Source organism: Marasmius oreades, chromosome 1, assembly GCF_018924745.1.
Source record: "Marasmius oreades isolate 03SP1 chromosome 1, whole genome shotgun sequence".
NCBI lineage: Eukaryota > Fungi > Basidiomycota > Agaricomycetes > Agaricales > Marasmiaceae > Marasmius > Marasmius oreades.
The window spans coordinates 3,867,978-3,890,711 of NC_057323.1; the positions used below are offsets into that span (position 1 = coordinate 3,867,978).

Here is a 22,734-nt window from a genome sequence, read left to right on the forward strand (position 1 = left end):
TTATGTAATATTACAAGCGAGTCACATTATCAAAAAATGGCCAATGGGGGCTTGTGAATATCAGATTGCACTTCAACATAGTCTTTGTCGTCTTTGTCGCTGAGCTCAGTCTGCTTCCCTCTGCAGGCTCATTACATGGCCAACAGGCTCGCTTGCGCAAAGTACCAATACGTCGTAACTTCCACTGGCCCAAAGATTTTACCGGTCGAGGAACCTCCATCGAAGGACGAGGAAAGTCCAGCAGATTACAATGCAGGCGGTTATCTTCAGGTCAAGGTCGGCGATACGTTTAAGAATGGACGATATTGTGTTATAAGGAAGCTTGGGTGCGTTTCTATTTTCCTGTCTCTCGTTGGCCGCACGTAATTTTGCATCATCACAGATGGGGTCATTTCTCGACGGTATGGTTAGTCAAGGATGGACAGTGCGTCTTCTCGCTTTCGATACTTCATTCGCCATCTCACACCACCTTCTCACCAGCTCCAGCTGCCATTCTGCCCTCAAAGTCGTCAAATCCGCCGGTCGTTACGCCGAAACAGCCAGAGACGAGATCAAACTTCTGTCACGAGTCGCTTCATTTTCACCCACGCATCCAGGGAGGAAACACATCGTTTCTTTCCTCGATTCATTTACCCACCAAGGTCCCGAAGCACAACACATCTGCATTGTCTTTGAACCTCTTGGGGAGAACCTTCTTGCACTAATTGAACGTAATCGCAAGAAAGGTGTACCTCGGTCACTTGTTAAACTCATCGCAAAACAGGTACTCCTTGGTCTCCAGTATCTGCACGATGAATGCGACCTAGTTCATACTGATATCAAGCCGGAAAATATATGTGAGTTGTGTGCCTTATGAACCTGGCCGGAGTCTCACTTCCATTAGTAATCTCCATACCCGATATCGAGGCTCATATCTACAACGAACTCCTCCAGAGCCCCTCTCCTACATCCCGCCGAGTAGGAGTTCCACTTCTTCATAAATCACGCGCTGGTGTGAATATCCCCTCCAATCAACGCGGTTCTCGCCGCCAGGTCCAGATCTTTGAATCACAGCCATTGTCTAGCCCAGGCAGGAGTTCAGGGGCACATGGACGTGGAGGAATAAGTATGAGCATTGGTGCCAGCGGTAGTGGGCCAAGTAGTGCTGCGAGCTCCTATATCGCGCAAATGCACATGACGCGGCTAGCCGACAGTGCAGTAACTAGCATTCCTAAGCTCAGTTCTAGTGCTCCGAAGGTTCCTAGTGGGTTATCAATGTCTAACCCGAATCCTCTTCAAACCAGCAAGTCCACTCCCAACGTCAATCCCAAAAACATTGCGCCTGCTCCGCCTCCATTAAACAAGCCTATTGGTGATAATTCTCCATCCTCGTCCTCATCCTCGTCCTCGATAGCATCTTCAGCACATTCTACTGGCGCAGGTTGCAGTAGCGATTACAGTACCCCGCCTACTTCTCTCTCACATTCGCTCGGCAACACAATCGGAAGTGTACTGACGATGCCGAGGAAGGTCACCGAAACCAAAGTTCACGTTATGCCTTCAATCGCTGACCATCTTGTCTGCGACCGCGTTGGTTTACCGATGAATTCTAAAGGAAAAGTAAAGGCAGATACTTCCGAGTTATCGATATCATGGATGGAGAAGTTGTCGTTGAAGTCTTCGTGGAAAGATAAACTATCGTTCTCCCTCGGATCTTCCTACAAGTCTTCGAGTAGCGGCGATTCCAAGCCCAGTTATCGTAACACGCATTCAGGGTCCCGTTCCGGCGTGTCCGGCTCGTGGAAGGACCCTGGAGTTGCCGCTCCTGCCCCAGCAGTGGTTGTTTCTACAGCTGTCAGAGCGGGCGGTGAGGAAGAGGGTGAAGATTATTTTCACCTTACTGCTGCAAATAGCAGTCGTAGTACACTTAATTCTGATGCGACGACGTCCGAGAGTTCGTCTGCCACTGTTACAGCCGCTCGTCCGTCGCCCTCCGAGACAGATCGCTCTGCGGAACCTAGGTCATTACAGGCACTTAACAGCGACAGCTCGCGAAATCTGGATCTTATCGCGAAACCGATTGTTCACCACAGACCTTCCAACGGCAACAACCCTTCACTTTTATCGCAAACTGCACCCCGTGCCCCAATAATTCAGAGACCCTCTCAACCACCCTCTCAACTTTCAGCACAGCTGCAGAAACATTCTTCAAGCACAGACGGAATGCAGGTTGAGACCACTTTACAGTCAACAATGAAGAATTCACGAGGGAAGCCAAAGGTTTCTCCACCGAAAGTTATCATACCCTCCACTCTCGTAGACGTCACCCCTACCGGTTCACCTATCACAGCACCTCCGCCTTCGCCCAACGAATGTCCAGGTTTACCATCCTCTGGCTCAAAACCTGTAGATGTTCCAATCTCGTCTCACCAAAGAGTCACCGAATACACACCGGATTCAGTTCTCATTTTAGAACACATGCCTATTCCTCCCCCCGTGTCGATAAAGATAGCAGATTTAGGGAATGCCACACCGTCCAAGAAACATTATACCGAAGAAATTCAGACTCGCCAGTATCGTGCGCCTGAAGCTATTGTGGGGAGGAAGGACTGGAATGCAACGGCAGATATCTGGAGTGTTGCTTGCGTTGTGAGTGCTTCACAGTTTTTGTACAAGCACACTCGATCTGACCATCTGACTGTGCCTTTCTTTTCAGATTTTTGAACTCCTTGCCGGGGAATATTTGTTTGATCCTCAAGGTCAAGGTGAACTGTTTACAAAGGATGATGACCATATGGCACAGATCATAGAGCTTCTCGGTGATTACGCGCTGGAGGCCAAGATGGGTGGGAAATATAGTCGAGATTTGTTCGATCATGCAGGTCGGTCCATCAGTCATCTTTCTGTTATGCTGTATTCAAGATAATATTCAGGTAACCTCAGATATATCAAAACTCTGAAGCCATGGCCTCTTAAGCGGGTCATGACCGAAAAGTACCTGTATAACGAAGAAAACTCTAAAGCGTTGTGCGACTTCCTGTTACCGATGTTGGTCATCGATTTCAAAAACCGCGCTTCGGCCCGAGACATGATTGACCACGACTGGCTCACGATCACAGAAGCCGATGGTCACTGCGACGAGTGGTGAATGGCGGACAACGTCTTGAGAATTTCAAGCGACACAATCATCTCCGAAGGGTGGGATATTCCCATTCATATTGCAGGTTTCTTGTTCGTTGTCTCGTTTTCATACCATAGACATTTTGTTTCCAGATTAGACTTCCGACCACCCTTTTCCCAGCATCAAGTCAGCCATAGAATCTGGCCGCCGCTGTTTTTATCTTAATCTTTATCTTTCTTCTTCACCCTTGTCTCCTTTGCACCGGGCTTTTCTGTTGTATTTCCATTTGGGCTCATCAGTTTCTATTCAATACCCCACATATAGATGCACCCTCTTTTCCTTACCTGTTTATTTGTTTTAAATGGCTGTCAGTGCTTATGATGGACTGTTTCATATATGTACGATATAACAGTGTTGTTCCTCCGCCTCTCGTGTCCTCCTCACCCGCTTTTCTTTTTTTACCTCCGGACAGACCCTACTTCCGGCCTATCCCACCTACCACCTACCTCCCACCTCTTCCTCTCGGTTGGTTGATTGCTCTCCGTGCGATACATGACCATTCATGTCTACCTCCTTACATACTTTCAGTTTTCATTTCCATCACTCCCCAACTGTAGCTATGACTTTTCTCTCTCTCGCTCACATCGACTCAACTGTTCTTACCTTCTCTCTCTCTCTCTCTCCCTACCTTACTGATCCAAGCTACGGATACTTTAGCCACAAATTCAATACTCTACCAAGCCAATCTCACGAGTATCATGTTATTTTTTTCTCTGCAAACTAGATTTCATTATTTTCCCCCCTCTGTAAATCATTTATTGTACGACGGACAGAACCTCCTCTTGAAATTCTCAATGAACACGCATTCGCTTAATTACGGCGATGTCGATAGGAAATAACGGTTTCAATTTGGAAGTTGAGGATCTTGAGCGGGGCAGAGGTAGAAAAATATTCCGGGTTCGAGGTATTGATTCATTCCAGGTCATATTGATAACGTTACATTCAAGACGTCCATCCTTCATTAATGCATGATCTGTGCACGTAGTCGAAATGACGAGTAGGTTATGTATAGGAAATGCTCCAGCAGCGGTCAGGGTAATGAGGATCACGGAAAGGGCTCAGTAATTTAGGTGAGTACTCGCGTAAATGCTGGCCTGCAACAAACAACAGGACAGGGTGGGGCAGCAAAAGTGTCCGAGGAAAAGAACAAAAAAAAGGGGTGGTAAGAAAAAGTCACAACAAGAAAGGGCAAAACAAGGAAAAGAAAGCGATACAGCTTAAATAAGAACATCCAAGACCGATTTATGAGCCTCTAAAGCGACGAAACTGCGAATAGCATGGCCATCGCCGATCCAACCAGGACTGTTGACGGGACAAAGGCGACATTAGGTATTGCACCGTTCTTTGAAGTCGCACCCGTTGCTTGTGCAGACCCGGGAGCACCAGCAGTAAGCGTGGCCACAGTAGTAGCTGTCGAGGAGAACCTTTAGCTCTTTTCCCTGTACCAGAGAACGCTGATGTAGACTGACCAGACACGGGGGGAGGATTCGTCTTGTTATCATTTGTCTCCGTATACGCATCACTCATCGGCTTGTTCAAGCATGACACGACAGGCTTGATCTGCAATCCCTGCTTCATTGCATCAGGGAGGATATAACCCGTCGCGATATCGACCGTCTCCTGAAACAAATCATGTTGAAGAACGATAAAGCCGTGGTCCATGGTCGAGGCATTCCCAAGAATTGAGTTCCAGTTGTTGAGGACTTGAGCGGAAGTTGTCATCCCGCTATGCACGTTGAAGTCTGTTTTTCCTTATTGATTAAACGGCTTGTAAAATGAGATGCATTCTTGAGGAACTTACCATCGGTGTCGAAAGTTGCAGAAGGTGAGAGCCTCGTCCACATGACGAGGTACATGCCTGTAAAAAATTCAATCAGGCTAACCAAAAAGGACACATTGGGAGGGAAGAAGTACCCAAAGCCCTCGCAATAGCACGGACACGGTCGCTAAAAATCATAAGCAACCATTGTAAAATGAATCCAATTTTTGGTACATACTCAGCATCACCGTATGGAGGCCGCATCACGTTAGGTGTTACACCCAAGACATCCTTCATAACCTTTCTTGTCCATCCAAGTTCAGCAATGATTTCGTCGTTCGTCAGGGTCGTCAGGGCGGGGTGGCTCCAGGTATGACCAGCAACCTGATGTCCATTAAGGTATTCTAACTGCAATCCTTTGGGATTGGAAATGCATCGTGAACCGACAGTGAAAAAGGTTGCTCGAAGCTGGGCACTATCGAGGTATTCCAACAAATTTGGGGTATAGAAACCCGGGCCATCGTCGACTGCCGATCAGGAAGAAAGTTGAATAGGTATACGGCAACACATTAGGGTATGAATACGAGATCCTTACATGTCAAGCCCCAGGTTTTCTAGAATCACAAGAAGGTTAGTTGGTTGCGAATCGAACCGATGAAGCTCATATGGCGCACCTTGTCCGGGCAGTCCGAAATATCTGTTGAGCGGACGCATCCACCGCAGGTCCACCAACACCGACTGGTATCCTGCGCAGCTGCAAGGTTAGCCGGGCAGCCACCTAAAAATTGGACATCAGTTGGTTGAGAGTCGAACGATAGGCAAGATGGGGGTAGGACCTGGCAGCGTAGGAGGAATATCGGGTATTGGAATGCCAGAATCGGCGACTTCTTTTTTCCATGCCTGAACTTCAGGCGAATTGACAGGCGGCGTCTTGTCTAGAGGTGGATAATTTGCAGGGTTGATAGTGCTGGCTACGGGATAACGCGTCGAGAGGGAGACTGATTGGCAAGAGAAGGGACGTACTATCGGGCAGACCAGGTGCACCGGATACCGCAGTGGGTGAAGCACCAGCTTGTGGGGTGGAAGGTAAGGGAATGGTTGGAACTGTAGCCATCGTAGCGGTGATAGAAGATAATGGGACTGCCGTAGGATTTGTTGAGGCTAGAGTGAAAGTGAGGGAAACTGCAGCGGACGATCGAGACGCAGGGCTGCTCTGGCTCGCTGCCTGACGATGTTGAACCTGAACATTGCTGGCGGCGACAGAGGCTGCTGCGAGAGACAGGAGGACAGGATGCTTCATGATGGTGGTTGAGGAAAAGAAGGCGAGGACGTGACTTTCCAACTATGTATAGCTCCACCCCCTGTGTGTTCCCGTGTACCGAATATGAAGATCAGTGCCGAGCCACGCGACATCACGGCATCTGTGCTACCTAAAATAGCTTGAATATTTTTAAACACATCTTTTCGCGGAACGCTGCAACATAAAACCTATGCACATCACATCAAACAAATACTCCACTGAAATACTTGAGGTCTAAAGTGCTCTGCCGCTGCCACGCCAACAAAGTACTGATAGCGCATTGACTCAAAATCCGTATGTTAGATGTAGAACAGAACGTGACCGATTTTTCAAGGTAGGAACTGAAAGGAGGGTATAGCAGAGCGGCCTTCCTCTAAACCTTCTGTTTCTTGGCCTTGGGCTTCTCCAAATCAATCTCTTCCGCGTCGTCATCGTCATCCTCGTCTTCTTCATCAGAGTCGAGGCTTTCTCCCCCTGCTCGACCCAAAAAATAGTCGATCGCTTCCGGGAAGATTTCGTTGCAGATACTGACCCCAATCTAAAAAGCAGGTATTAGGTGAATTGCGGTCGGATACGCATCGCAGAAACGGACCTCTAACGGATCAGACTCCAACTCGAAAAAGTTAAAAAAGCTTCCACTGTCGGCAGGGATGTCCTCGTCTTCCTCATCCTCGACCTCACTCTCTTTCCTGGGATAGAGCTTGGTCAATGCTTTATCTTCGTCTTTCCAATTGATTTTGGTGGTCTACCAAGAAAGGAAGCAGAAATTGAGTTTCATCAGCTGGTAAAGCGGCAAGAAAGACATACTGATGGCTTGATATCACGCTCCCAGGAAAACTCAAGCATTCTCTGTGTAATCCCATCTTCGTCCGGCTTGTCATCCTCAGTAGCATGAGCCGCAACGTATTGGTACTCCTTCTTGAGGACTTGATCATGGAAGTAAGGATTTTCTTTGAAGTGCTGTCAGGAATATAAGCGTCAGGAACCAGAATGTCGCGCTCCTCTCGCCTTGGAAAAGAGGGAGAGGGGAAACACCCACGAATTCGATCGTGTAACACCTAAACTCTCTTGGGTCCCTCACAATCCACACGTCTTCAAGGTAGCTCAGTGCCACTTGATCCGCGTTGTGCTGAGCGTAGATGGCAAACACATTGTGGTTCAGCAGGGCAATCGGCCAGAATTTTGGTATGGTCTTGACGACCTCACGACGCTTTTCATATACAGGGACGAGTTTCGTCTGAACTTCTCTCTCTATTGCGGCGCGTTCAAGCAAAAAAAAATAATCAATGGCTATGTTAGCTTCACTCACCGACAACCAGCTCAGCGCGTTGAAGCTCTTTTTGTACAACGTCGAGTCTTTTTGCATCCTCGTCAGAAAGTTCGACAGAACCGAAAAGGTTCTTCTCCTCGTCAGCTCCTGGTGAGGCTCTTTTTGTTCCCTTGGTCATTTTTTTTGCTCTTCGAGAGGAATGAGCGGTGATGGAAGGAAGGAATGACTTTACTAATTGATGGCAAACGGGAAAAAAAATATTCGTGGACGTCACATCTTTCTCACGGTTTACCTCTTCAGAATTGCACTGAGGTTGCTTCCGCTCACTTACGAGTGAAAAACTCAAGTTTCCTAACAAATAGAGCTCGTTCATTGCAATCCACAGAAAAATACACCAGCAAACGGTTGCAACTAATCCACCCTCTTCCCTTCTTCTATACCCGCTTTACTATGTGCTCTCCTTCTTCCACTATTCAAGTATTTCGCACTCTTGCCCGACGTGATACTCATTTCTCCGCTCAAGCCCATTCCATGACGACCTGAGCGGTAACCAGGCCCGGAATAGTATATCACGTTCGTGAGGGGTATGAGACGAGGCCATGACACGTATAGAATACCATGGATTACGATGAATGCCAGTGAAATCGCCAACAAAGTGAACCATAGGACAAAGTAATAGAACAAGGAGTAGTCTAGGGTGAAAATGAGCTCCATTGCCTGTTCAATTGGGTGACGGGAGGTGTCCCTACCTGAGGTGCGAGGTAGAGTCATGCCAGCACATATCATGAAACTCGAAAAAGCCGCTATTGCGGGCATCTGTGGCAAACTTTCTTAACGGCAATATGGAACGGAGACTTCGGGTCACTGACCGAACGAGCGAAAAGCGACCTTGGATCCGTGGTCAAAAACAACGCACTCCCAGGTGTCTTCCTTGGTCTCCACGCCCCAGTGACCAGGTCAAAAGCGTCCTGTCGCGCGCCATCAAAATAATTGTTTCGCAGGTACCTCAACACGGATTTCACTCCATCTTCCAAAACACCTTTGTGAGTGCGTTTGTTAGTCCGCGTAAAATCGGACTTCAGCGCGCCAGAACCAGCATATGCCTTGGATATGGAATCCGCATGGTCAGCCCAGACTGAGATATGTATTGAGTTCGTCCTTTGGGTCAGAACAGAACATTGCTTACTCTCCCTGAAGTCCTTGCTAAGTGTTTCATAGTCGTCCACGCCCTTCTCTGATAGTAGAACACCAATGTCCTGAAGTTGCTTGTTCAGAGCGTGCTTCGCTAGCGCGGCTTGTACGACGTTCGTGCGGTCAAGATTGTCCATGCAGTTCGTTCTAACTACACCCTGCTGAACGCGAGCTGGTATCGACTGGTCTGCATTCAAATGGAAGTAGCTGGCAAACCAATAAGTCTCCATCATACAGATGCCTTGTTTCATGATTGAAGCTCACCCGTGTTTCCGTATGTCATCTTCAACTTTGTCAACAAGGAGACTTATTCGATCCCATCGCATGTTTTTGCATTCGGTATGGAAATCAAAATATTGATAACGAACTTCGGGCAAATTTAGCTGTGGAAGGATTTGTCAGCATAAACCCTCCATGAAGGAAGGATACTAGTCCACCTGTTCGATATGTCGCTCATAAGCTTCCTTAATTGGTTTTTCGTGCCCTTTATGATTTACGAGATTGACCAAAGTCTGGTGGCCGTATATAGTGTTTTGTTCCAATAAGTGAAGCCTTGTTGCGTCCGGCTGAGGATCGTGAGGGCGTGATGTAAACAGCTAAACTGTTCGACGTACCGTATCGTTGAGCTCCATGATTTGTAGATCTGGCTTGTATCTGAGAGTATTGATTTCAGCCCAGAACAAAGGTATGCTGCCTCTAATCTGCACAAAGCTGAATTTATGGAGGTAGTCATTGAAGGAACGTGTTGCTCCGCCCAATAGATTCTGGCTTTCAACGAGTAGCAGCTGTTCCGATTCGTTGAAGTTGGCAACATGTCCTTCATGGTCGACACCTCTTCGAAAATAACGCGTTCCAGGTCGAAAACGCGACCGGCGACTTATTAAGCAAAGCTCCATGCGGGCTCCGTGCAAAAATACCGGGCGGATGTCGAATGCTTCCAGAATGCTGTTAGGCAGGGTCTCCGGGTCGAGAAACTTCAACACTGACTGCCATAAATCACGGGAAGTATATAACCACTTAGCTGGAAATGAGTCAGTTCGTGGACTTCAGGACTTGAATGATACATACATCTTGTTTAGTGCTAGCTTCTATAAGTCTTCTTTGCAGAAATCTGTATGTTAGTCCAATTAAACACGGATGAAGAGTTCTTGAACGCGAGTAGTCTTCACCTATTCCAGAAAAATCTGTCGTCGGCCTAGAAACGTAGATTTTTTAAAGTTCTACTCAGGTTCAAAGGGGGCAACTATTACACGTACTACCTCCCAAAGCGCTCTGTCGACATCTTTCTCCCGGTTTTCATATTGTGCTTGCAGTCTACGTGTCATATCCCAACCATAACTAAAGTAAAAGGCACCGCCATTCAAATGGGATTTGAGGAGGGCTAAAAGGTGCGCCTCTACAGGATGCGGAGGGTTATGGATGTTCAACGTTGAATTCAGAGGTAAGATATCGAAATCAGACGCTCTGTAAACCTCCTGTCCCATCAGGTTGCCTTGCAGCTCGCGTCCAGTAATGATCACGATGTATTCCGCTGTATAAGAAATTAAGTGATTACAGATGTAAAGAGACGGAGCGGCGCACACAAGGTGAGGGATATGATGCCCATTACTCCATAAACTGACTTTCCGGAACGCCTTGCATTGTAAGGGTGTGTGGTTTGTGGGGCTGAGGAGGACCGAGAATAGTCACAATAGGTAAAAATTCACCAAGAGCCCGCTCACGATTCAAAACAACTTCTCCCGTATTACGGTGGATTGTCAGAGACTGTGCAGCTACCGACTCGCCAACGGGAACAAAAATGTAGGCTTCATTAGAGTCAGTATACCTGAGAGACAAATCAGAGAAGAAGTTCATGTTCAAAAGAGAAGACACACAGATTGAAGCGCTGGTGAAGAGGTCTCATGGCGGTAGGAGGGAAAGAGAGAGGCCCCTTTCGAGGTGAAGTGAACGGTTCAACGTTCAAGTTACACACGCGTGGCCGCTGCCGTTGCTCTGCAAAATCCATCATCATGAAGCTCACCCCAGAGCTCCTTGCCCAAGCCCCGGCGGCCCTCAATCCCTCGAAGGAACGCCAACTTGACCTTCGAGGTGAGCAGCAAGTTTCGTATTTTGAAGCTCACTTACAATTTGCTCAAAGGCTATAAAATTCCTGCTATCGAAAATCTGGGTGTTACCAGAGTACGCGTCTTTCCTTCATTTCAAGTCCGATTTCCGCTGATTCCCTTTGTTCATAGGATCAGCACGATGCAGTTGATTTTACAGATAATTCAATAACGACGTTGGGTAATTTGCCTCTTCTCAAACGCCTCCACACACTTTTTCTCGCCAACAATAGAGTATCCACGATATCTCCCTCCATACATCTTTCTGTCCCCAATCTCACCACCTTGGTCCTTACCAACAACAACATATCCGAGTTGGGTGACCTTGAACCTCTAAAGGAACTCAAGAACCTGAAGTATCTTTCTCTTTTGGGCAATCCCGTTCGGGAAAAAAAATGGTATCGCGAGTGGCTTGCCTGGAGATTACCTGGGCTGAGAGTTTTGGATTTCCAGAGAATTCGAGACAAGGTGGGCCATATTCAAAACAGCCACCTCTCATCCACGCATCGCGACGACTGAGCTTTTCGGTTTCGATTCAATTATCAGGAAAGAGCCTACGGAAAACAATTATTCGTTACGGTAGATGGGCTTCCGACTGCACTCGCGACTACCTTATCTACTACGGTTTCCACACAATCATCAAAAGCAACCCTCACGATTGACGAGCCCCGTGCGGTTGCGACTTCTACTAAAGCCGGTCGATTAATGTCGAGGGAAGATGCAGAGAAGGTCAAAGCGGCCATTGCGAAGGCGACGAGCATAGAAGAAATCAGACGTCTCGAGAGAAGTCTCCGGGAAGGATATATCCCAGAAATGGACTCTGTCGGGGCATAGAGCACGACTAGTGCTGTGCATTTTCGTGTTCTTGAAAATCATAAGGCGGCTCTACATTACACCAAGCAACCTTTTACTCCACTGTACTTATTATTCTGTAGCAAGCAAACATTCCGTGTTTGAACTTCTGAGACGGTACATGATGGAGCCCTTGTTTGAAAGGGCTGGTGACAAGTCTAGGTACAACAACTCAAGTAACCAACCATACATACTTGAGTAGATTCAGCAGATAGATGATCAGTGGCCAAAACTTTTTTCATTCAGTAGCCTCTGATACCTGCATTCCCAATCCAGAGTCCATGAAAACCGAGGGCAATCACAGACCACAGATTTGCCAATGAGCTGACGCCATGAAGCGAGGCGAATTTCCGGGTGAGAGTCTTCATTTCTGGAGACGCCTGGCATCGCGACAGAGCATTAGAATATAAGTATCTGTAGAGGGAGCAGTTACTCACCCCAGGATCTGTATAAGCTTTTCCCTCTTCCTTCTCAAGCTTGTGCCTTTGGAACATCGTCCTTCAGAGAAGTACAAAAGAAAGAGTCAGGCAAGATAGTTTCTTTTAACATGCACTGGACTTGCCTGCTAGTCATCGGCCCGATAACGAAATAGTTAGCACCCTGAGCCAATATAGCGGAGCCCAAAGCGTAAACCTGAGCCACGTCTGCAATCAACGGATTGGAGATGTGGGTGGTGACGTCGGGATGAGTGAAAACCCAAATGCCGAGCAAGGTAGAGCTCAAGAGAATAGACTGAACGAAATAAACCGGGAAGACTCTGTGCTGGAGGGCGCCAAATTGTTGACGCGCTTAGGGAACGTAAGTGACTTCGAAGTCGACAAGGGTAAAAAAGGTTGCTCACGGAGGGCCCTGTATGCAATAACGCCTACAAACACTTCAACAATCAAAATAGTTAATGCATCATGCTAACGTACCCCCGAAGAATGTCACCCAGACGGCTGTGATTCGGTTGATCGTTACACAAGATGTGTATACCAAAGTCACCAGCTTTACTCACCTGTACCAAATACCCATGCATATCCGAGCATATACACACCGTTGAGGGAGGCAAGCTTGGAAATCGACTGGAGAGTAAGCTGCTCAGTTCTCGCCATTGTGTTCTTGGTCGTCGCAATGAGATGTGTTGAACGTGGGAAGATGTCGCTGACACAACAACGATCACAGGGCTCAATAAAGTCAACAAATAGAATTAGTGACGCCTCTATATTTCTATGTAAACTATGCCAATTATCCGACAACTAGTTTCCCTTCGGCGTCGTTGAATTCATATTGAGGAATTTCAAGGTTGAGCTAATAACGAAAATCAATACGATAACGACCTAAGACGATAGCTGACTCACAGGAGCAGGACCTTTGCGGGCACGTCCGGCTTTAAGAAATAAAGAAGTCAGAGATGACATGGTATGAAATGACCCAAGGACATACAGATATCGTAGTGCGAGCCATGGCAAGGACAGAACCTGAAATGGCGATTCAACAATATGTATCAGTGCTTTTTTTGCGAAAGACGTACCATCCACCAAAATCTCCAGCTTCTCCAATCGGTACGCATCCCAAGTGGGTGCAAACACCCAACATAACCAACCACTCTGGCCTCTTCGTTCTCTGCTCGTCACTCTCCGGGTCCCTGAAAGACCTCCATTCGGCAGAACGCGCCTCGTCTATTTCGGACTGAGTTCTGTGTCGGATGAACACGGGCTTCCCTCGCCATTTTATAATCACGTTCTTGCCCTCTGGAATGTTACCCAACTCAACTTCTACCTTTGCCAGAGCAAGTACATCGGCAGAAGCGGACATTGTCTGCAAGAATTCGGTGACAGAGGACTTTGCAACCGATGCAGAGAGGACACCCATGGTTCCGACCAAAGCGTAGGAAAGTGTGCGGTTGGAGTCAGTGCTGTTGGTGCGGTAAGATCCAAAGTCGGGAACCTCAGGTGCATCTTTCGCGACTGCAGAGGTATGAAGAAGGCGGGATTGGAAAGTGGTGGTGGTCGGAGCTGTGATATGTGAAAGGTGAATTTGTAGGAATATTCGAAGGAGAGATTCACACACCATTCAAGAGTGTCTTGGAAGACAACGAATGTGTAGTTCTTTGGAAACCGCCTGCCCACCGAGGAGGAGTATCTAAACGAGGACCCGAAGGACCATGACCATGACCATGGTCGTCGGCTGACGCTCGAACATGAAGATTTAGTGCGGGAGCTGCTGGTACACCAGAAGCTAGTGTCCGCACGGTTGGCGCCAAATTGATAGATTTTTTCACGGCCTGAAAACTAGCCATGAAGAGGGCAAGTACGGTGGATGGAGGAAAGGTTGGTAGGTTTCGGTGCTGCCGGCGACTGCCGGCGAACGGTAAGCAGGTCGCCGATTCCTCCCGTAACTCAGGTAAGCCACTTATAAGATATCCACCACCAATTACAGTTACATTCTGTATCTATCTATCTACATGGGGTACATTGTTACATGTTGTTACAATCTCTGGAGTGTTAGGTGCTTCTGTAAGCAATTCAATACCCTTTTCTTAGGATATTTGGGTGCAACTCGGTATCCTTTTTGTTGAACTAATCGACGCATCGTGCCCGGATAGTCGGTGATGAGTCCATCAACGCCCGCATCTAACACCTCTTCTGCCACGTCCAAACGGTTTACCTGGTCCATCATCAGAAGACACCCAGGCTACAATAAGGAAACGACGTACAGTCCACGGCACAACGAGCATGTTGAATGCGTGGGCCCTGTCCACCATGGACTTCGTCGTGAATGGAACGTACCCAGAATCATCGATTTCACGCGAAGCCATGTCAGCTGGGGACAATATGTCTGCACTAATGGTGTGAGCTGCTTCTGCAATTTGTTCCCCAAACGATCCTTCAAACGCATCCAGACGTACGCCGCCAAGCCAAGGGGAAGTCGAATTATCAGGCATGACGGCGGTTTCCCTTGGAGGGATTGTTAGTGAAACCGATTTCATCGCCTGACAGCAACCCACATATCGATCAGAGCAGCTGTCGGTATTGCAGGATCAAGAGACTGCAAAGACCAAGGTATCTATTCTGTGATCACGAAAGTCACAGGGCCCAAACCAAACGCACCTTCATAGCGATTAGACTCCTCCAGTCAAAGCTTTGATACTAAAAGGTAGACACTCAACCTCTTGAAATGTCAGATGTTATGTGGAAATTTACCGTGATCTGGTAGCGGTACGGGCTCCGTAAAAAAGTTTGGTACTGCTTCTGAACGAAGTACTGGACACTCTTCGTTCGATTAGGGAAGACAGGATCAATCTTGGACTCAATGTTCCACCGTATCTGATGATGCGGGTCCGCGCAGTCGACAAAGTCAAAAAGCTCCTGTAACGTGGATATCTTCGTTCCTGGATAGATAAGTTGCAGAGCTAATATGGGAAAGTCGGTGCCGAAGGGGTCGGAATCTTTATGTTTGTTGACGCACGAAAGTCGTTCTGCCGCTGAGAGCCACAGTCTAGCGTTTTGACCTGCGCAAGTGTAAGATTTGCCAACATTTTTCCAACGTAGGGAAAATCAGGGTCGTTTTGAAACTAAAGAAACGTTAGATGGTTGTGAGGATTGCAGAAATAGTCATGCACGTACTACTGGAACGGTGTCCCGGCATTTCGTAGTGAGAATTTCTTCATCATGCCAGACGACAACGACCCCATCCTCAAGAGGGGGTATTCAAAACTTGAAAGCAGAACGTGGACTTCGCGCACCTTTGTTACACCGTTATCTAACTCTAGTGTGGAAGACCCATCGATCAACGACCTGAACACTTATGGTAACTTTGCGTGAGCAACAACGACGTAGTTACCAGGCAAAAGCGGGAAGCAGATTTTCTACAACTTTCCCCCGTCCTCCTCGATGCGCCTTTATCCACATGATAAGGACATGCAGAGTAGATAAGAACGCAAGCGGAAATACCACACCTGGAGGTCGAAGTACTGTACTGTGCTACTGGGAAGGACGACTTGACTCGGGTTTGCTTTGGCAGAACCGGGATGGACGAGAAGCGCGGCCAGGAAGGCGAGGGAGAGTATGGAGCCCATCGATGTAAGAAAAAGTGCGTGGACGTGTCCAAAAACAAAAAGATTTGGGCCCAATGTTGAGACATAAAGCTGGCGGAAAGAACGAACGTTCCTCTAGTATTGATCCTTGCGGAGCGGGAAACTCTGATCCCAGCGTGTGGCTGGGAGTCGAATCCTTTCCGTCATTGTCTGGACACGTTCGTCCCTTTCTCGACATCCAACTTTCCTTGATTCCGGGCTTTGATCAAACGGAGACAATAAAATGCAAAGCGTTTCATTGGATTCTACCTCAAGCCAGCTTGAAGGCTATTTTAAACCTGTATTCTCCGAGATAGTCCTGTCCTTGTCAACGTTAGCCAATCCCAAATTCTTCCATTCATCCCGCTCCATTAGTCCTCTGCATCGAAAGTGTTCAGCGTGACGTTAAGAACTCGAGGAAGCTGTGTTTTTACTTTTGCATTCGACACCCGAGATAGTTCTTGCTCATTTCCCGACATGTAGTAGAGGTGTTGGAGTTGTTTCGCAGGCACTTCATGTAGTCCAACATTTGCTTCTTGCATTCTCCTGCTGTAGATTAGTACTATTCGCATAGCCTTGATTTCACTCTTACCATAGTGGTCAAGAGGGAAAGACCCACGATTTGGAGGGGTTACTTTGAAGCCTCCATTAATGGATGGTGGTCGCCCAAAAGACATGTTAAACACGAATCCATAATTAGCTAATCTAGTTAGAATATCGGCAAGTTCCGAAATTTCCACATGGCCACGCGTTGGATATTCAAATATTTGTCACAGTATTACTCACTGGAACAAGTTCAGTCGCGAACGACCCTACTGTAGTTGCCAAAACTAACATATCTAGGGCTCGCCAGGCTCCTGGCGACCGGTCGTATAGATAGACTTTGCGACAGGTTTCTACTGAGGACCCAAATCCCAAATTCCATGTTGCACGTTATTGTAAAGTTTACGGAGAATCTAATCGGTCGCAAAAAAAAACATCCTAACCTCGATCTTGATCTTGGTTGTGTACACTGGAATGAAGGGACAAAGCGGTAATTATCTCCTCTTCTCTTTCTTCGACCTCGCTTTTGCCTTTCCTTTTCCCTCAGGCAAATAATCGCCTGAATTATCCTCGTCTGACTCTGATTCTTCATGATCCTTCGACGCGTTACTTGCTGGATTTGAATGATCCGCTTGTGCCATAGAGCTCCCTTCCCCCAAGTTAGGTATTGTATGAGGCGAAATATCTATACCGGCCATACGGCTACCCTTAAGCATCACTATCTCCTTCAACCACCCGTTTTCGCGGCGCAAATCTGCGGCCTCACGTTCCAATATATCAGCACGCCCTGACAGTTCGGAGACAGTCTGTTCTAAGTTCAGATTTCTCAACTTCTTTTTTATGCGAAATCGGGCTACAGGCAAGGGTATCAATGACAGCAACATTTTCCTGTCTTGGGACAAATTCACCTGACGCGGCTGTATTTCTTTGTCGTTTGTCCTCAGCGATGGCTGTCGCCGCCGCCTCATCATCGACTGGATGGGGCGTCGCAGCGGCAGATGACGGTTTTGGCGATGATGGTCCTGCCGGTAAAGGGCTTCGAGAGGGTACATAGTGCCGTGTTTGTGTCTGCTCCGGTTGCGCAACACCGAGGGATACAGGGCCTTGAAATAACGTTCCACCGGCCAAAAAACCGGCTGCCGGTGATCGTGGTGAATGAAACGGGTGATGATTGGGTGCTTGTTGCCACGGACTGAACGCTGGGGATGTATAGGTTTGGCCGAACGGATTGTGATACACAGTTGGATTAGTGGGACCGGGCGGGAGGGTTGCAGGATTTATGCCCTGCGATTGGAAGTAATTTAAGAGGGCAGAATACGAGTTCATAGTGTTGGGTTGCGAAGGTAGTGAGCCGGCATTAGCTGCAAATTGAGCGAGAAGAACAGCGTCACTGATCTAGATGATATAAATAAATTGGGACCCGTTGCATAAGATGAAGCCGCACTCACATTGGAGGCAGATGGAACCCGCGATTGACTGTTTTGAGAAACTGAAGACGTACTCTGTTGAGGACCTTTTCCTTGAAATGATTCGTGCTGTCCTGGTTCATCGTCCATATCGAAGGAAAAGTCGAGAGTCTGCCAACGATCCAATTCTGTTTGTAGTAAAGCGAGTTCGTTTATGTTGGAAGCATCAAGGGGCGGGTAGAAAACCATGTCAGAAGTATATGATAAATAATCGAGGACCCTTTTCCGTACGAGAACGTTGAAGCAACGCGTACATGAATTAAGAGCTGAGTGATACGCAATTCGCAAACAGGATTGCGACAACACAGGAAGCCATAACGCCACTGGTGAATCGGTTTGAATTGCCGGCTCGTATATGCAATACGCGTTTACAGATTAGACTACGCGTCGAGAGGGTTTGATTGATGACTATTGTCGAAGAGATGTGTCAGAAGACGGTAGAAGTTGCCCAGTGAAGAGGAAGTGTGGGTAAGCTAACCGAGGTTTGTCGAATTTCGACTCGCGTGAGCTATTCGGAATTCGAGAACGAGCGAACCGGTTCGAGTTTGAGGCTTAGTCATCAGTTAGTAGTTTCGCATACGCGTACGCGTCTAGACGCAGAAGATTACTCTCAATTACAATTATCATGGTAAACTTCACTCTTCATTCAACTCCTTTCACTCAAATTACTTTGCTCAGATTGTACGAGTAAGGACAAAGGATGGCAACTTTCGCTTCGACCTGCCATCCTCCGCGGACGTGAGCCAGTTATTGAAAAAGGTGTGTACCCTTTGAGATCCAGTTGGCAGGGTATGAATTCGTTGCTCAGATACTAGAAACTACTGTGGATGCCGACGATCATAGTCTTACAATATCTAATAAACCACGAGGAGGGGAGATACCTGTTTTGAGCTTGAAAGGGAAATCACTGAAGGAAATCGGAATCAAGTAAGGTAATTTTTCGTTGTCCTATCCACATTCTTTGAATCTCCTTAGTCATGGCGACCTGTTTTTTGTGCAATACCAAACGAAAACTCAAGGGGCAACGACGCCACCAGAACAATCTCCCAGTACAATTCAAGTTTCCGGCGATATACCCCATCGGCCATGGGAATCAGTTCAAGAGGATGCGGTGGATGTTTACTGGAGGAGTAAAGACGGGAAGATCCCCCGCCAGCGGGATGCGCAGTTTTGCAAACATGGTCCGAAAGGAATGTGTGATTATTGCATGCCCTTAGAGCCGTACGACGCTGCATATCACAAAGAACACGGAATCAAGCATCTCTCCTACCATTCCTATCTGCATCAACTCACCCCGAAATCGTCATCCGATTCTGCAAGTTCCTTACCACCCCTCAATCCATTGAACTACAAAGTGAAAATCCCGTGTCCCGCAGGCAACCACCCACCATGGCCTGCCAGTATCTGCACTTCCTGCCAGCCATCTGCGATTACTCTCCATTCTCAATCGTATCGAATGGTTGACCACTTGGAAATTGCATCCATGGAGATTATTGATCGATTCTTACACGCCTGGCGAAGGACGGGATCGCAGCGCTTTGGCTGGTTGCTTGGAAGATACGAACCGTATGATAAAGTTCCGATGGGAATCAAGGCTGTCGTAGAAGCGATACACGAACCAGCTCAAGAGGGCGAACTTGATGGACTTACTCTTGGCTTACCATGGGAGGATGAGCCCCGTATCCGAGCGCTCACTGCTCACGCATCGACTCCTTTGACAGTTGTGGGGTATGTTTTCACGGACCTTGTTCCGACAGAAGAAGACCGAACGAAGAATGTTTATAAGAGACATCCACAATCCTTCCTGATGTCGTCACTTGAGGCCATCTTCGCTGCGACCATGCAATCGAAAAACCCCACGCCTTCGAAATCATCATACACTGGAAAATTCTCTTCGCGGTTGGTCACCGCGATTCTCACTGCCACGGAGGACGGTCAAGTCGACGTTTCTGCATACCAGGTCTCCGAACAAGCTATGGCCATGGTGGAAGCAGACATGATTGAAGCTAGCGTTGACCCCGGCATTGTGCGCCTCAAGGAAGAAGATCGAACCGTTGACTCGGCGCGATACATACCGGACGTGTTTTTCACCTACAAAAATGAGTATGGTTTAGAGGTCAAAAAAAGCGCAAAACCGGCATTCCCGGTGGAATATCTAATGGTGAACGTACGTATCCTCTATTTCCCTACCATCTCGATATCAAATAACGCCACGCGTTTCAACATAGGTTACGCATGGTTTCCCTCAATCCCCTTCCCCTCTGTTCCGTTCGATCCAATTTCCCATTGAAAACCGACAGGGGTTGGAAGATCAAACTATCGAAAGTGTTCTGGCTCAGTTGGCTCGGTTGGATGCTCCCAATATCGAGGACAGCAGACACGCGAAACCTGGCAACGCCCACAAGACGTTCGCGTTAGCGAAATGGCTGAGTGATTGGCATCTGATATCTTTCTTGGACACCACTCAATTGCTGTCCCCAGTAAGTCGAGATTATGGTTCTTGCTCTGGTTCGAATCTCCGACGCTGACTTGTCACTATTCAGGATGACATACGACTATTGTTGAAGACTGTCTCTTCACCTACCCTCCTCGAAGACCAAAATCAACTTGACCCCGTTCTTGGTACCGATGGCTGGCAGACCTTGATGACATTTGCAAGAGAACATGCTCGTGAGTCATAGATACCAGATTTTTCTCTAAAGCGCATAACTCATATATTATGCAGCACGTCCTCCTATGCCTTCGTCAATGGATGAAGATGATGCGATACCTCAGGATGTACTGGATCAAATCGCCGCTGAAGAGGCTGCTACCTCTGGCGGTGTAACGCCCAGCACGAAGACATGTCCTCATTGCACATTCGAGAACGATAGCATTAGAAGCGATTGTGATGTTTGTGGTTTACCGCTGTAGTATGATTGAATATGACGAGCGGCAGAAGACAAAGTTATTCAGTGTATTTTTATCACAATGAAGAATTGTATGCATACATTGTATTCTGGAGTGTTTTGCTCGAAAACTCACCTCCTTTCGAATCTCCCTGTTCTTACAAGTCCGCTACAAGACCCATCTCTATTTACTAACAGGTTAAAAGATGTGTACGAGCGTACTCAATGTGAATGCATTGGTTCAAAGAGGCATTCTCGACACGGCAACAGCTTTAGAGAAATCAGCAATGAAATTTATAGCTAAAGTCGCACCGCACGCGTGGCAGCATAATAAGCTTATAGGTGGAAACTCGAGCTGAATGAAACAATATCAATGCCCTCAACTCCGTGTACTGCCGCCAATTCTATCACTCCAGAGTTGGTCCCGACATCAGAATCAAATCAATCATGGTGAAGCCCAGATCTCCAAGGACGCGAATACGCGCTTATGCACAATGACCCGATCCCCCATCTTCTATCACTTCTTCCGGAATCCACTCCCTTACACTCGGACACTTGCGCTTCAGGAACACCTTCATCAAATTCAGCTACAACGTCGTCGTAGTCTTCCGGGGGAAACAAGGGATCTTCTCTTGTTGCTGGAACATAGGCCCGTGTATACCGCTGGTCGTCGCCAGACAGAACATGATGAATCCGTCAGAGGAGAGCGGGATCGACTGATAAGCCTTGGTGCAGCCTTCGAATTGACCAAAAGAGGGGGAGAGTTGACTTATCATGGTCCTGGTCAAGTGGTGGGATACCCTTTACTGGACCTGAGCCATGCTGGACCTTCATCTACAACACTATCAATACGGGACTACATCTGTCTTTTACAACGTACCCTCACTTCACATCTCAAGGCGCACAAAATCTCAACATCCACTTCTGAACACACCGGGGTTTTTCTTGACGAATCAACTAAAATTGCATCCATCGGTGTACAGGTCCGACATAGGCTGACTACGCACGGGTTTGCTATGAATATTACACGAGAACCGGAGAAGTGGTTTGAGAGGGTGGTTGCATGTGGGTTAGTGGGTGTTAGGGCTGGGTCTATCGAAGGTGCTCTGGAACGTCAAAATCGAGTTCAAAATGAGATGACAGTTGCGACAGAGATTCCAGACTTGATTAAGCATTTTGGCAAGGTGTTTGGGCGGGAATTGGTGGAATTGGATTTCGGCAAAGGAGGAGAGATAGAAGATGCGATTCAGGAAATGGAGAAAGAGGCTACAGAATTGGGTGAATGGCCGAGGGCGCCGATGGAGTAGAGGGGTACTGATATCACCTCTAAAGTACTACCTTTGAGCGTGGGATCTCGATTGCAAAACCTCTTGCTCCGCTCGCAATTATGCGCGTTCTCGTTCTCGGTGCAACAGGTCCAGTAGGCATTCAACTTACCAGAGAACTCATCCGGAAGCTTTCGGATGAGAAACCAGACACCGGCTCAGAACATAAAATCATCATTTTTGTCCGTTCACCGCAAAAACTTCCCCAAGACGTCATATTCAGTCCACTCATAACAGTCGTCAACGCGCAGCTCACGGACATCGATAAACTTGAGGAGGCTTTGGAAGGCGTTGTTGCAGTATTGTCAGCATTAGGACCCAGTGTGAGCAAAGGTCCATTCCACCCTAGCGGGCAGCCACTGGCGAAAGCATATGAAGGTGTTTTAGGGGCTATGAGGAAATGCGGTGTGAAGAGGATCCTTGCACTTGGTGAGTTCCGATCGTGCAGAGTCTCAAAATTCGCCTGCTCACTATACATTATATCCCAGGAACTGCATCGATTCCAGCTGAGGAAGATAAATCTGACATTAAGTTTGCTGCGCTCGTCACTGGAGTCGCTACCCTTGCTCGAAATGCCTACAAGGACATGGTGGCTATTGGCGAAACCATCTCTGCTGCCGACGATATGGACTGGACTATTGTCCGCGTTCCTATCTTGACTGACAAGAATGTCAGAGACATTCACACTGGTTACATTGGTGACGGAAAGATGGGAACACTTTTGGCAAGAGTTGGTTTTGCAGTTTTTGTAATCGGGGAATTGTTCAGTGTGCAGCCGCAATGGTTGCAGAAAAGGCCCATGATATGCTCAGTTTGATTGA

General features: G+C 47.6%; 12 protein-coding genes across 13 annotated transcripts; 5 read left to right on the plus strand and 7 right to left on the minus strand.

Moving 5' to 3' along the window:
* The first annotated feature begins 53 nt into the window (after positions 1-53).
* Positions 54-4,022, plus strand: E1B28_001377 (uncharacterized protein). Its single transcript, XM_043147308.1, has 6 exons — positions 54-326; positions 383-424; positions 481-836; positions 884-2,628; positions 2,696-2,861; positions 2,913-4,022. The coding sequence occupies exons 1-6, from the start codon at positions 136-138 to the stop codon at positions 3,125-3,127; spliced, it is 2,715 nt and encodes a 904-aa protein (XP_043016013.1). The 5' UTR covers positions 54-135; the 3' UTR covers positions 3,128-4,022.
* A 31-nt stretch (positions 4,023-4,053) lies between these two features.
* Positions 4,054-6,236, minus strand: E1B28_001378 (uncharacterized protein). Its single transcript, XM_043147309.1, has 9 exons — positions 5,943-6,236; positions 5,756-5,890; positions 5,594-5,697; positions 5,515-5,533; positions 5,158-5,446; positions 5,075-5,106; positions 4,962-5,018; positions 4,630-4,902; positions 4,054-4,570 (listed from the first exon to the last, which is right to left on the minus strand). The coding sequence occupies exons 1-9, from the start codon at positions 6,217-6,219 to the stop codon at positions 4,413-4,415; spliced, it is 1,344 nt and encodes a 447-aa protein (XP_043016014.1). The 5' UTR covers positions 6,220-6,236; the 3' UTR covers positions 4,054-4,412.
* A 98-nt stretch (positions 6,237-6,334) lies between these two features.
* Positions 6,335-7,753, minus strand: E1B28_001379 (uncharacterized protein). Its single transcript, XM_043147310.1, has 5 exons — positions 7,529-7,753; positions 7,259-7,470; positions 7,027-7,179; positions 6,812-6,964; positions 6,335-6,757 (listed from the first exon to the last, which is right to left on the minus strand). The coding sequence occupies exons 1-5, from the start codon at positions 7,665-7,667 to the stop codon at positions 6,593-6,595; spliced, it is 822 nt and encodes a 273-aa protein (XP_043016015.1). The 5' UTR covers positions 7,668-7,753; the 3' UTR covers positions 6,335-6,592.
* An 83-nt stretch (positions 7,754-7,836) lies between these two features.
* E1B28_001380 (uncharacterized protein) lies at positions 7,837-10,634 on the minus strand. Of its 2 annotated transcripts, XM_043147311.1 has the most exons (14): positions 10,555-10,634; positions 10,402-10,505; positions 10,262-10,345; positions 9,937-10,211; positions 9,850-9,875; positions 9,749-9,791; positions 9,668-9,701; positions 9,295-9,614; positions 9,118-9,246; positions 8,945-9,063; positions 8,676-8,887; positions 8,359-8,624; positions 8,239-8,305; positions 7,837-8,181 (listed from the first exon to the last, which is right to left on the minus strand). In XM_043147311.1, exons 1-14 carry the CDS (start codon positions 10,581-10,583, stop codon positions 7,901-7,903), a joined length of 1,989 nt encoding a protein of 662 aa, XP_043016016.1. In that variant the 5' UTR covers positions 10,584-10,634; the 3' UTR covers positions 7,837-7,900. The 2 variants fall into 2 exon arrangements, with proteins under 2 accessions (XP_043016016.1, XP_043016017.1); XM_043147312.1 differs by having other exon boundaries at positions 10,262-10,505.
* A 3-nt stretch (positions 10,635-10,637) lies between these two features.
* Positions 10,638-11,717, plus strand: E1B28_001381 (uncharacterized protein). Its single transcript, XM_043147313.1, has 4 exons — positions 10,638-10,768; positions 10,818-10,858; positions 10,915-11,250; positions 11,329-11,717. Exons 1-4 carry the CDS (start codon positions 10,690-10,692, stop codon positions 11,614-11,616), a joined length of 744 nt encoding a protein of 247 aa, XP_043016018.1. The 5' UTR covers positions 10,638-10,689; the 3' UTR covers positions 11,617-11,717.
* Positions 11,718-11,876: 159 nt separating this feature from the next.
* On the minus strand, positions 11,877-12,728 carry E1B28_001382 (uncharacterized protein; the record flags this gene model as incomplete). Its single annotated transcript, XM_043147314.1, has 6 exons — positions 11,877-12,014; positions 12,072-12,132; positions 12,197-12,422; positions 12,476-12,499; positions 12,549-12,572; positions 12,632-12,728. The coding sequence occupies 6 exons, from the start codon at positions 12,726-12,728 to the stop codon at positions 11,877-11,879; spliced, it is 570 nt and encodes a 189-aa protein (XP_043016019.1).
* Positions 12,729-12,861: 133 nt separating this feature from the next.
* Positions 12,862-13,915, minus strand: FES1 (hsp70 nucleotide exchange factor fes1; the record flags this gene model as incomplete). The annotated part of the gene is made up of 5 exons (XM_043147315.1): positions 12,862-12,924; positions 12,975-13,003; positions 13,060-13,094; positions 13,148-13,631; positions 13,687-13,915. 5 exons carry the CDS (start codon positions 13,913-13,915, stop codon positions 12,862-12,864), a joined length of 840 nt encoding a protein of 279 aa, XP_043016020.1.
* A 188-nt stretch (positions 13,916-14,103) lies between these two features.
* On the minus strand, positions 14,104-14,743 carry E1B28_001384 (uncharacterized protein; the record flags this gene model as incomplete). Its single annotated transcript, XM_043147316.1, has 3 exons — positions 14,727-14,743; positions 14,333-14,664; positions 14,104-14,283 (listed from the first exon to the last, which is right to left on the minus strand). The coding sequence occupies exons 2-3, from the start codon at positions 14,603-14,605 to the stop codon at positions 14,104-14,106; spliced, it is 453 nt and encodes a 150-aa protein (XP_043016021.1). The 5' UTR covers positions 14,606-14,664; positions 14,727-14,743.
* Positions 14,744-16,595: 1,852 nt separating this feature from the next.
* E1B28_001385 (uncharacterized protein) lies at positions 16,596-18,175 on the minus strand. Its single transcript, XM_043147317.1, has 3 exons — positions 17,683-18,175; positions 17,143-17,629; positions 16,596-17,087 (listed from the first exon to the last, which is right to left on the minus strand). The coding sequence occupies exons 1-3, from the start codon at positions 17,887-17,889 to the stop codon at positions 16,729-16,731; spliced, it is 1,053 nt and encodes a 350-aa protein (XP_043016022.1). The 5' UTR covers positions 17,890-18,175; the 3' UTR covers positions 16,596-16,728.
* A 94-nt stretch (positions 18,176-18,269) lies between these two features.
* E1B28_001386 (uncharacterized protein) lies at positions 18,270-20,722 on the plus strand. Its single transcript, XM_043147318.1, has 7 exons — positions 18,270-18,328; positions 18,379-18,459; positions 18,509-18,627; positions 18,676-19,867; positions 19,929-20,180; positions 20,244-20,370; positions 20,426-20,722. Exons 1-7 carry the CDS (start codon positions 18,326-18,328, stop codon positions 20,611-20,613), a joined length of 1,962 nt encoding a protein of 653 aa, XP_043016023.1. The 5' UTR covers positions 18,270-18,325; the 3' UTR covers positions 20,614-20,722.
* A 360-nt stretch (positions 20,723-21,082) lies between these two features.
* Positions 21,083-21,895, plus strand: E1B28_001387 (uncharacterized protein; the record flags this gene model as incomplete). The annotated part of the gene is made up of 1 exon (XM_043147319.1): positions 21,083-21,895. The coding sequence occupies one exon, from the start codon at positions 21,083-21,085 to the stop codon at positions 21,893-21,895; it is 813 nt and encodes a 270-aa protein (XP_043016024.1).
* Positions 21,896-21,975: 80 nt separating this feature from the next.
* E1B28_001388 (uncharacterized protein) lies at positions 21,976-22,730 on the plus strand (the record flags this gene model as incomplete). The annotated part of the gene is made up of 2 exons (XM_043147320.1): positions 21,976-22,342; positions 22,402-22,730. The coding sequence occupies 2 exons, from the start codon at positions 21,976-21,978 to the stop codon at positions 22,728-22,730; spliced, it is 696 nt and encodes a 231-aa protein (XP_043016025.1).
* Between the last annotated feature and the right edge of the window lie 4 nt (positions 22,731-22,734).

What these genes read in the sequence shown, in the direction of transcription:
- E1B28_001380 (XM_043147311.1), bottom strand. Translation starts at nt 10,583, where the DNA reads ATGAGACCTCTTCACCAGCGCTTCAATCT. An exon ending in GGGAGAAGTTGTTTTGAATC is followed by an intron (nt 10,346 to 10,401) that starts GTGAGCGGGCTC and finishes GGTCCTCCTCAG; the next exon opens with CCCCACAAACCACACACCCT. An exon ending in GGTCGCTTTTCGCTCGTTCG is followed by an intron (nt 8,306 to 8,358) that starts GTCAGTGACCCG and finishes AGTTTGCCACAG; the next exon opens with ATGCCCGCAATAGCGGCTTT.
- E1B28_001386 (XM_043147318.1), top strand. An exon ending in CCACTCAATTGCTGTCCCCA is followed by an intron (nt 20,181 to 20,243) that starts GTAAGTCGAGAT and finishes GTCACTATTCAG; the next exon opens with GATGACATACGACTATTGTT. An exon ending in ATTTGCAAGAGAACATGCTC is followed by an intron (nt 20,371 to 20,425) that starts GTGAGTCATAGA and finishes TATATTATGCAG; the next exon opens with CACGTCCTCCTATGCCTTCG.
- E1B28_001378 (XM_043147309.1), bottom strand. Translation starts at nt 6,219, where the DNA reads ATGAAGCATCCTGTCCTCCTGTCTCTCGCAGCAGCCTCTGTCGCCGCC. An exon ending in CCTCCATACGGTGATGCTGA is followed by an intron (nt 5,107 to 5,157) that starts GTATGTACCAAA and finishes TATGATTTTTAG; the next exon opens with CGACCGTGTCCGTGCTATTG. An exon ending in TGCAACTTTCGACACCGATG is followed by an intron (nt 4,903 to 4,961) that starts GTAAGTTCCTCA and finishes AAGGAAAAACAG; the next exon opens with ACTTCAACGTGCATAGCGGG.
- E1B28_001381 (XM_043147313.1), top strand. Translation starts at nt 10,690, where the DNA reads ATGAAGCTCACCCCAGAGCTCCTTGCCCAAGCCCCGGCGGCCCTCAAT. An exon ending in ACGCCAACTTGACCTTCGAG is followed by an intron (nt 10,769 to 10,817) that starts GTGAGCAGCAAG and finishes ATTTGCTCAAAG; the next exon opens with GCTATAAAATTCCTGCTATC. An exon ending in TCCAGAGAATTCGAGACAAG is followed by an intron (nt 11,251 to 11,328) that starts GTGGGCCATATT and finishes TTCAATTATCAG; the next exon opens with GAAAGAGCCTACGGAAAACA.
- E1B28_001385 (XM_043147317.1), bottom strand. Translation starts at nt 17,889, where the DNA reads ATGGTTTTCTACCCGCCCCTTGATGCTTCCAACATAAACGAACTCGCT. An exon ending in GGGTTCCATCTGCCTCCAAT is followed by an intron (nt 17,630 to 17,682) that starts GTGAGTGCGGCT and finishes TATATCATCTAG; the next exon opens with ATCAGTGACGCTGTTCTTCT. An exon ending in AAGAAATACAGCCGCGTCAG is followed by an intron (nt 17,088 to 17,142) that starts GTGAATTTGTCC and finishes CCTTGCCTGTAG; the next exon opens with CCCGATTTCGCATAAAAAAG.
- E1B28_001379 (XM_043147310.1), bottom strand. Translation starts at nt 7,667, where the DNA reads ATGACCAAGGGAACAAAAAGAGCCTCACCAGGAGCTGACGAGGAGAAG. An exon ending in ACGCGCTGAGCTGGTTGTCG is followed by an intron (nt 7,471 to 7,528) that starts GTGAGTGAAGCT and finishes GCGCCGCAATAG; the next exon opens with AGAGAGAAGTTCAGACGAAA. An exon ending in TGGAGTCTGATCCGTTAGAG is followed by an intron (nt 6,758 to 6,811) that starts GTCCGTTTCTGC and finishes CCTGCTTTTTAG; the next exon opens with ATTGGGGTCAGTATCTGCAA.
- E1B28_001377 (XM_043147308.1), top strand. Translation starts at nt 136, where the DNA reads ATGGCCAACAGGCTCGCTTGCGCAAAGTACCAATACGTCGTAACTTCC. An exon ending in TATCAAGCCGGAAAATATAT is followed by an intron (nt 837 to 883) that starts GTGAGTTGTGTG and finishes CACTTCCATTAG; the next exon opens with TAATCTCCATACCCGATATC. An exon ending in TCTGGAGTGTTGCTTGCGTT is followed by an intron (nt 2,629 to 2,695) that starts GTGAGTGCTTCA and finishes CTTTCTTTTCAG; the next exon opens with ATTTTTGAACTCCTTGCCGG.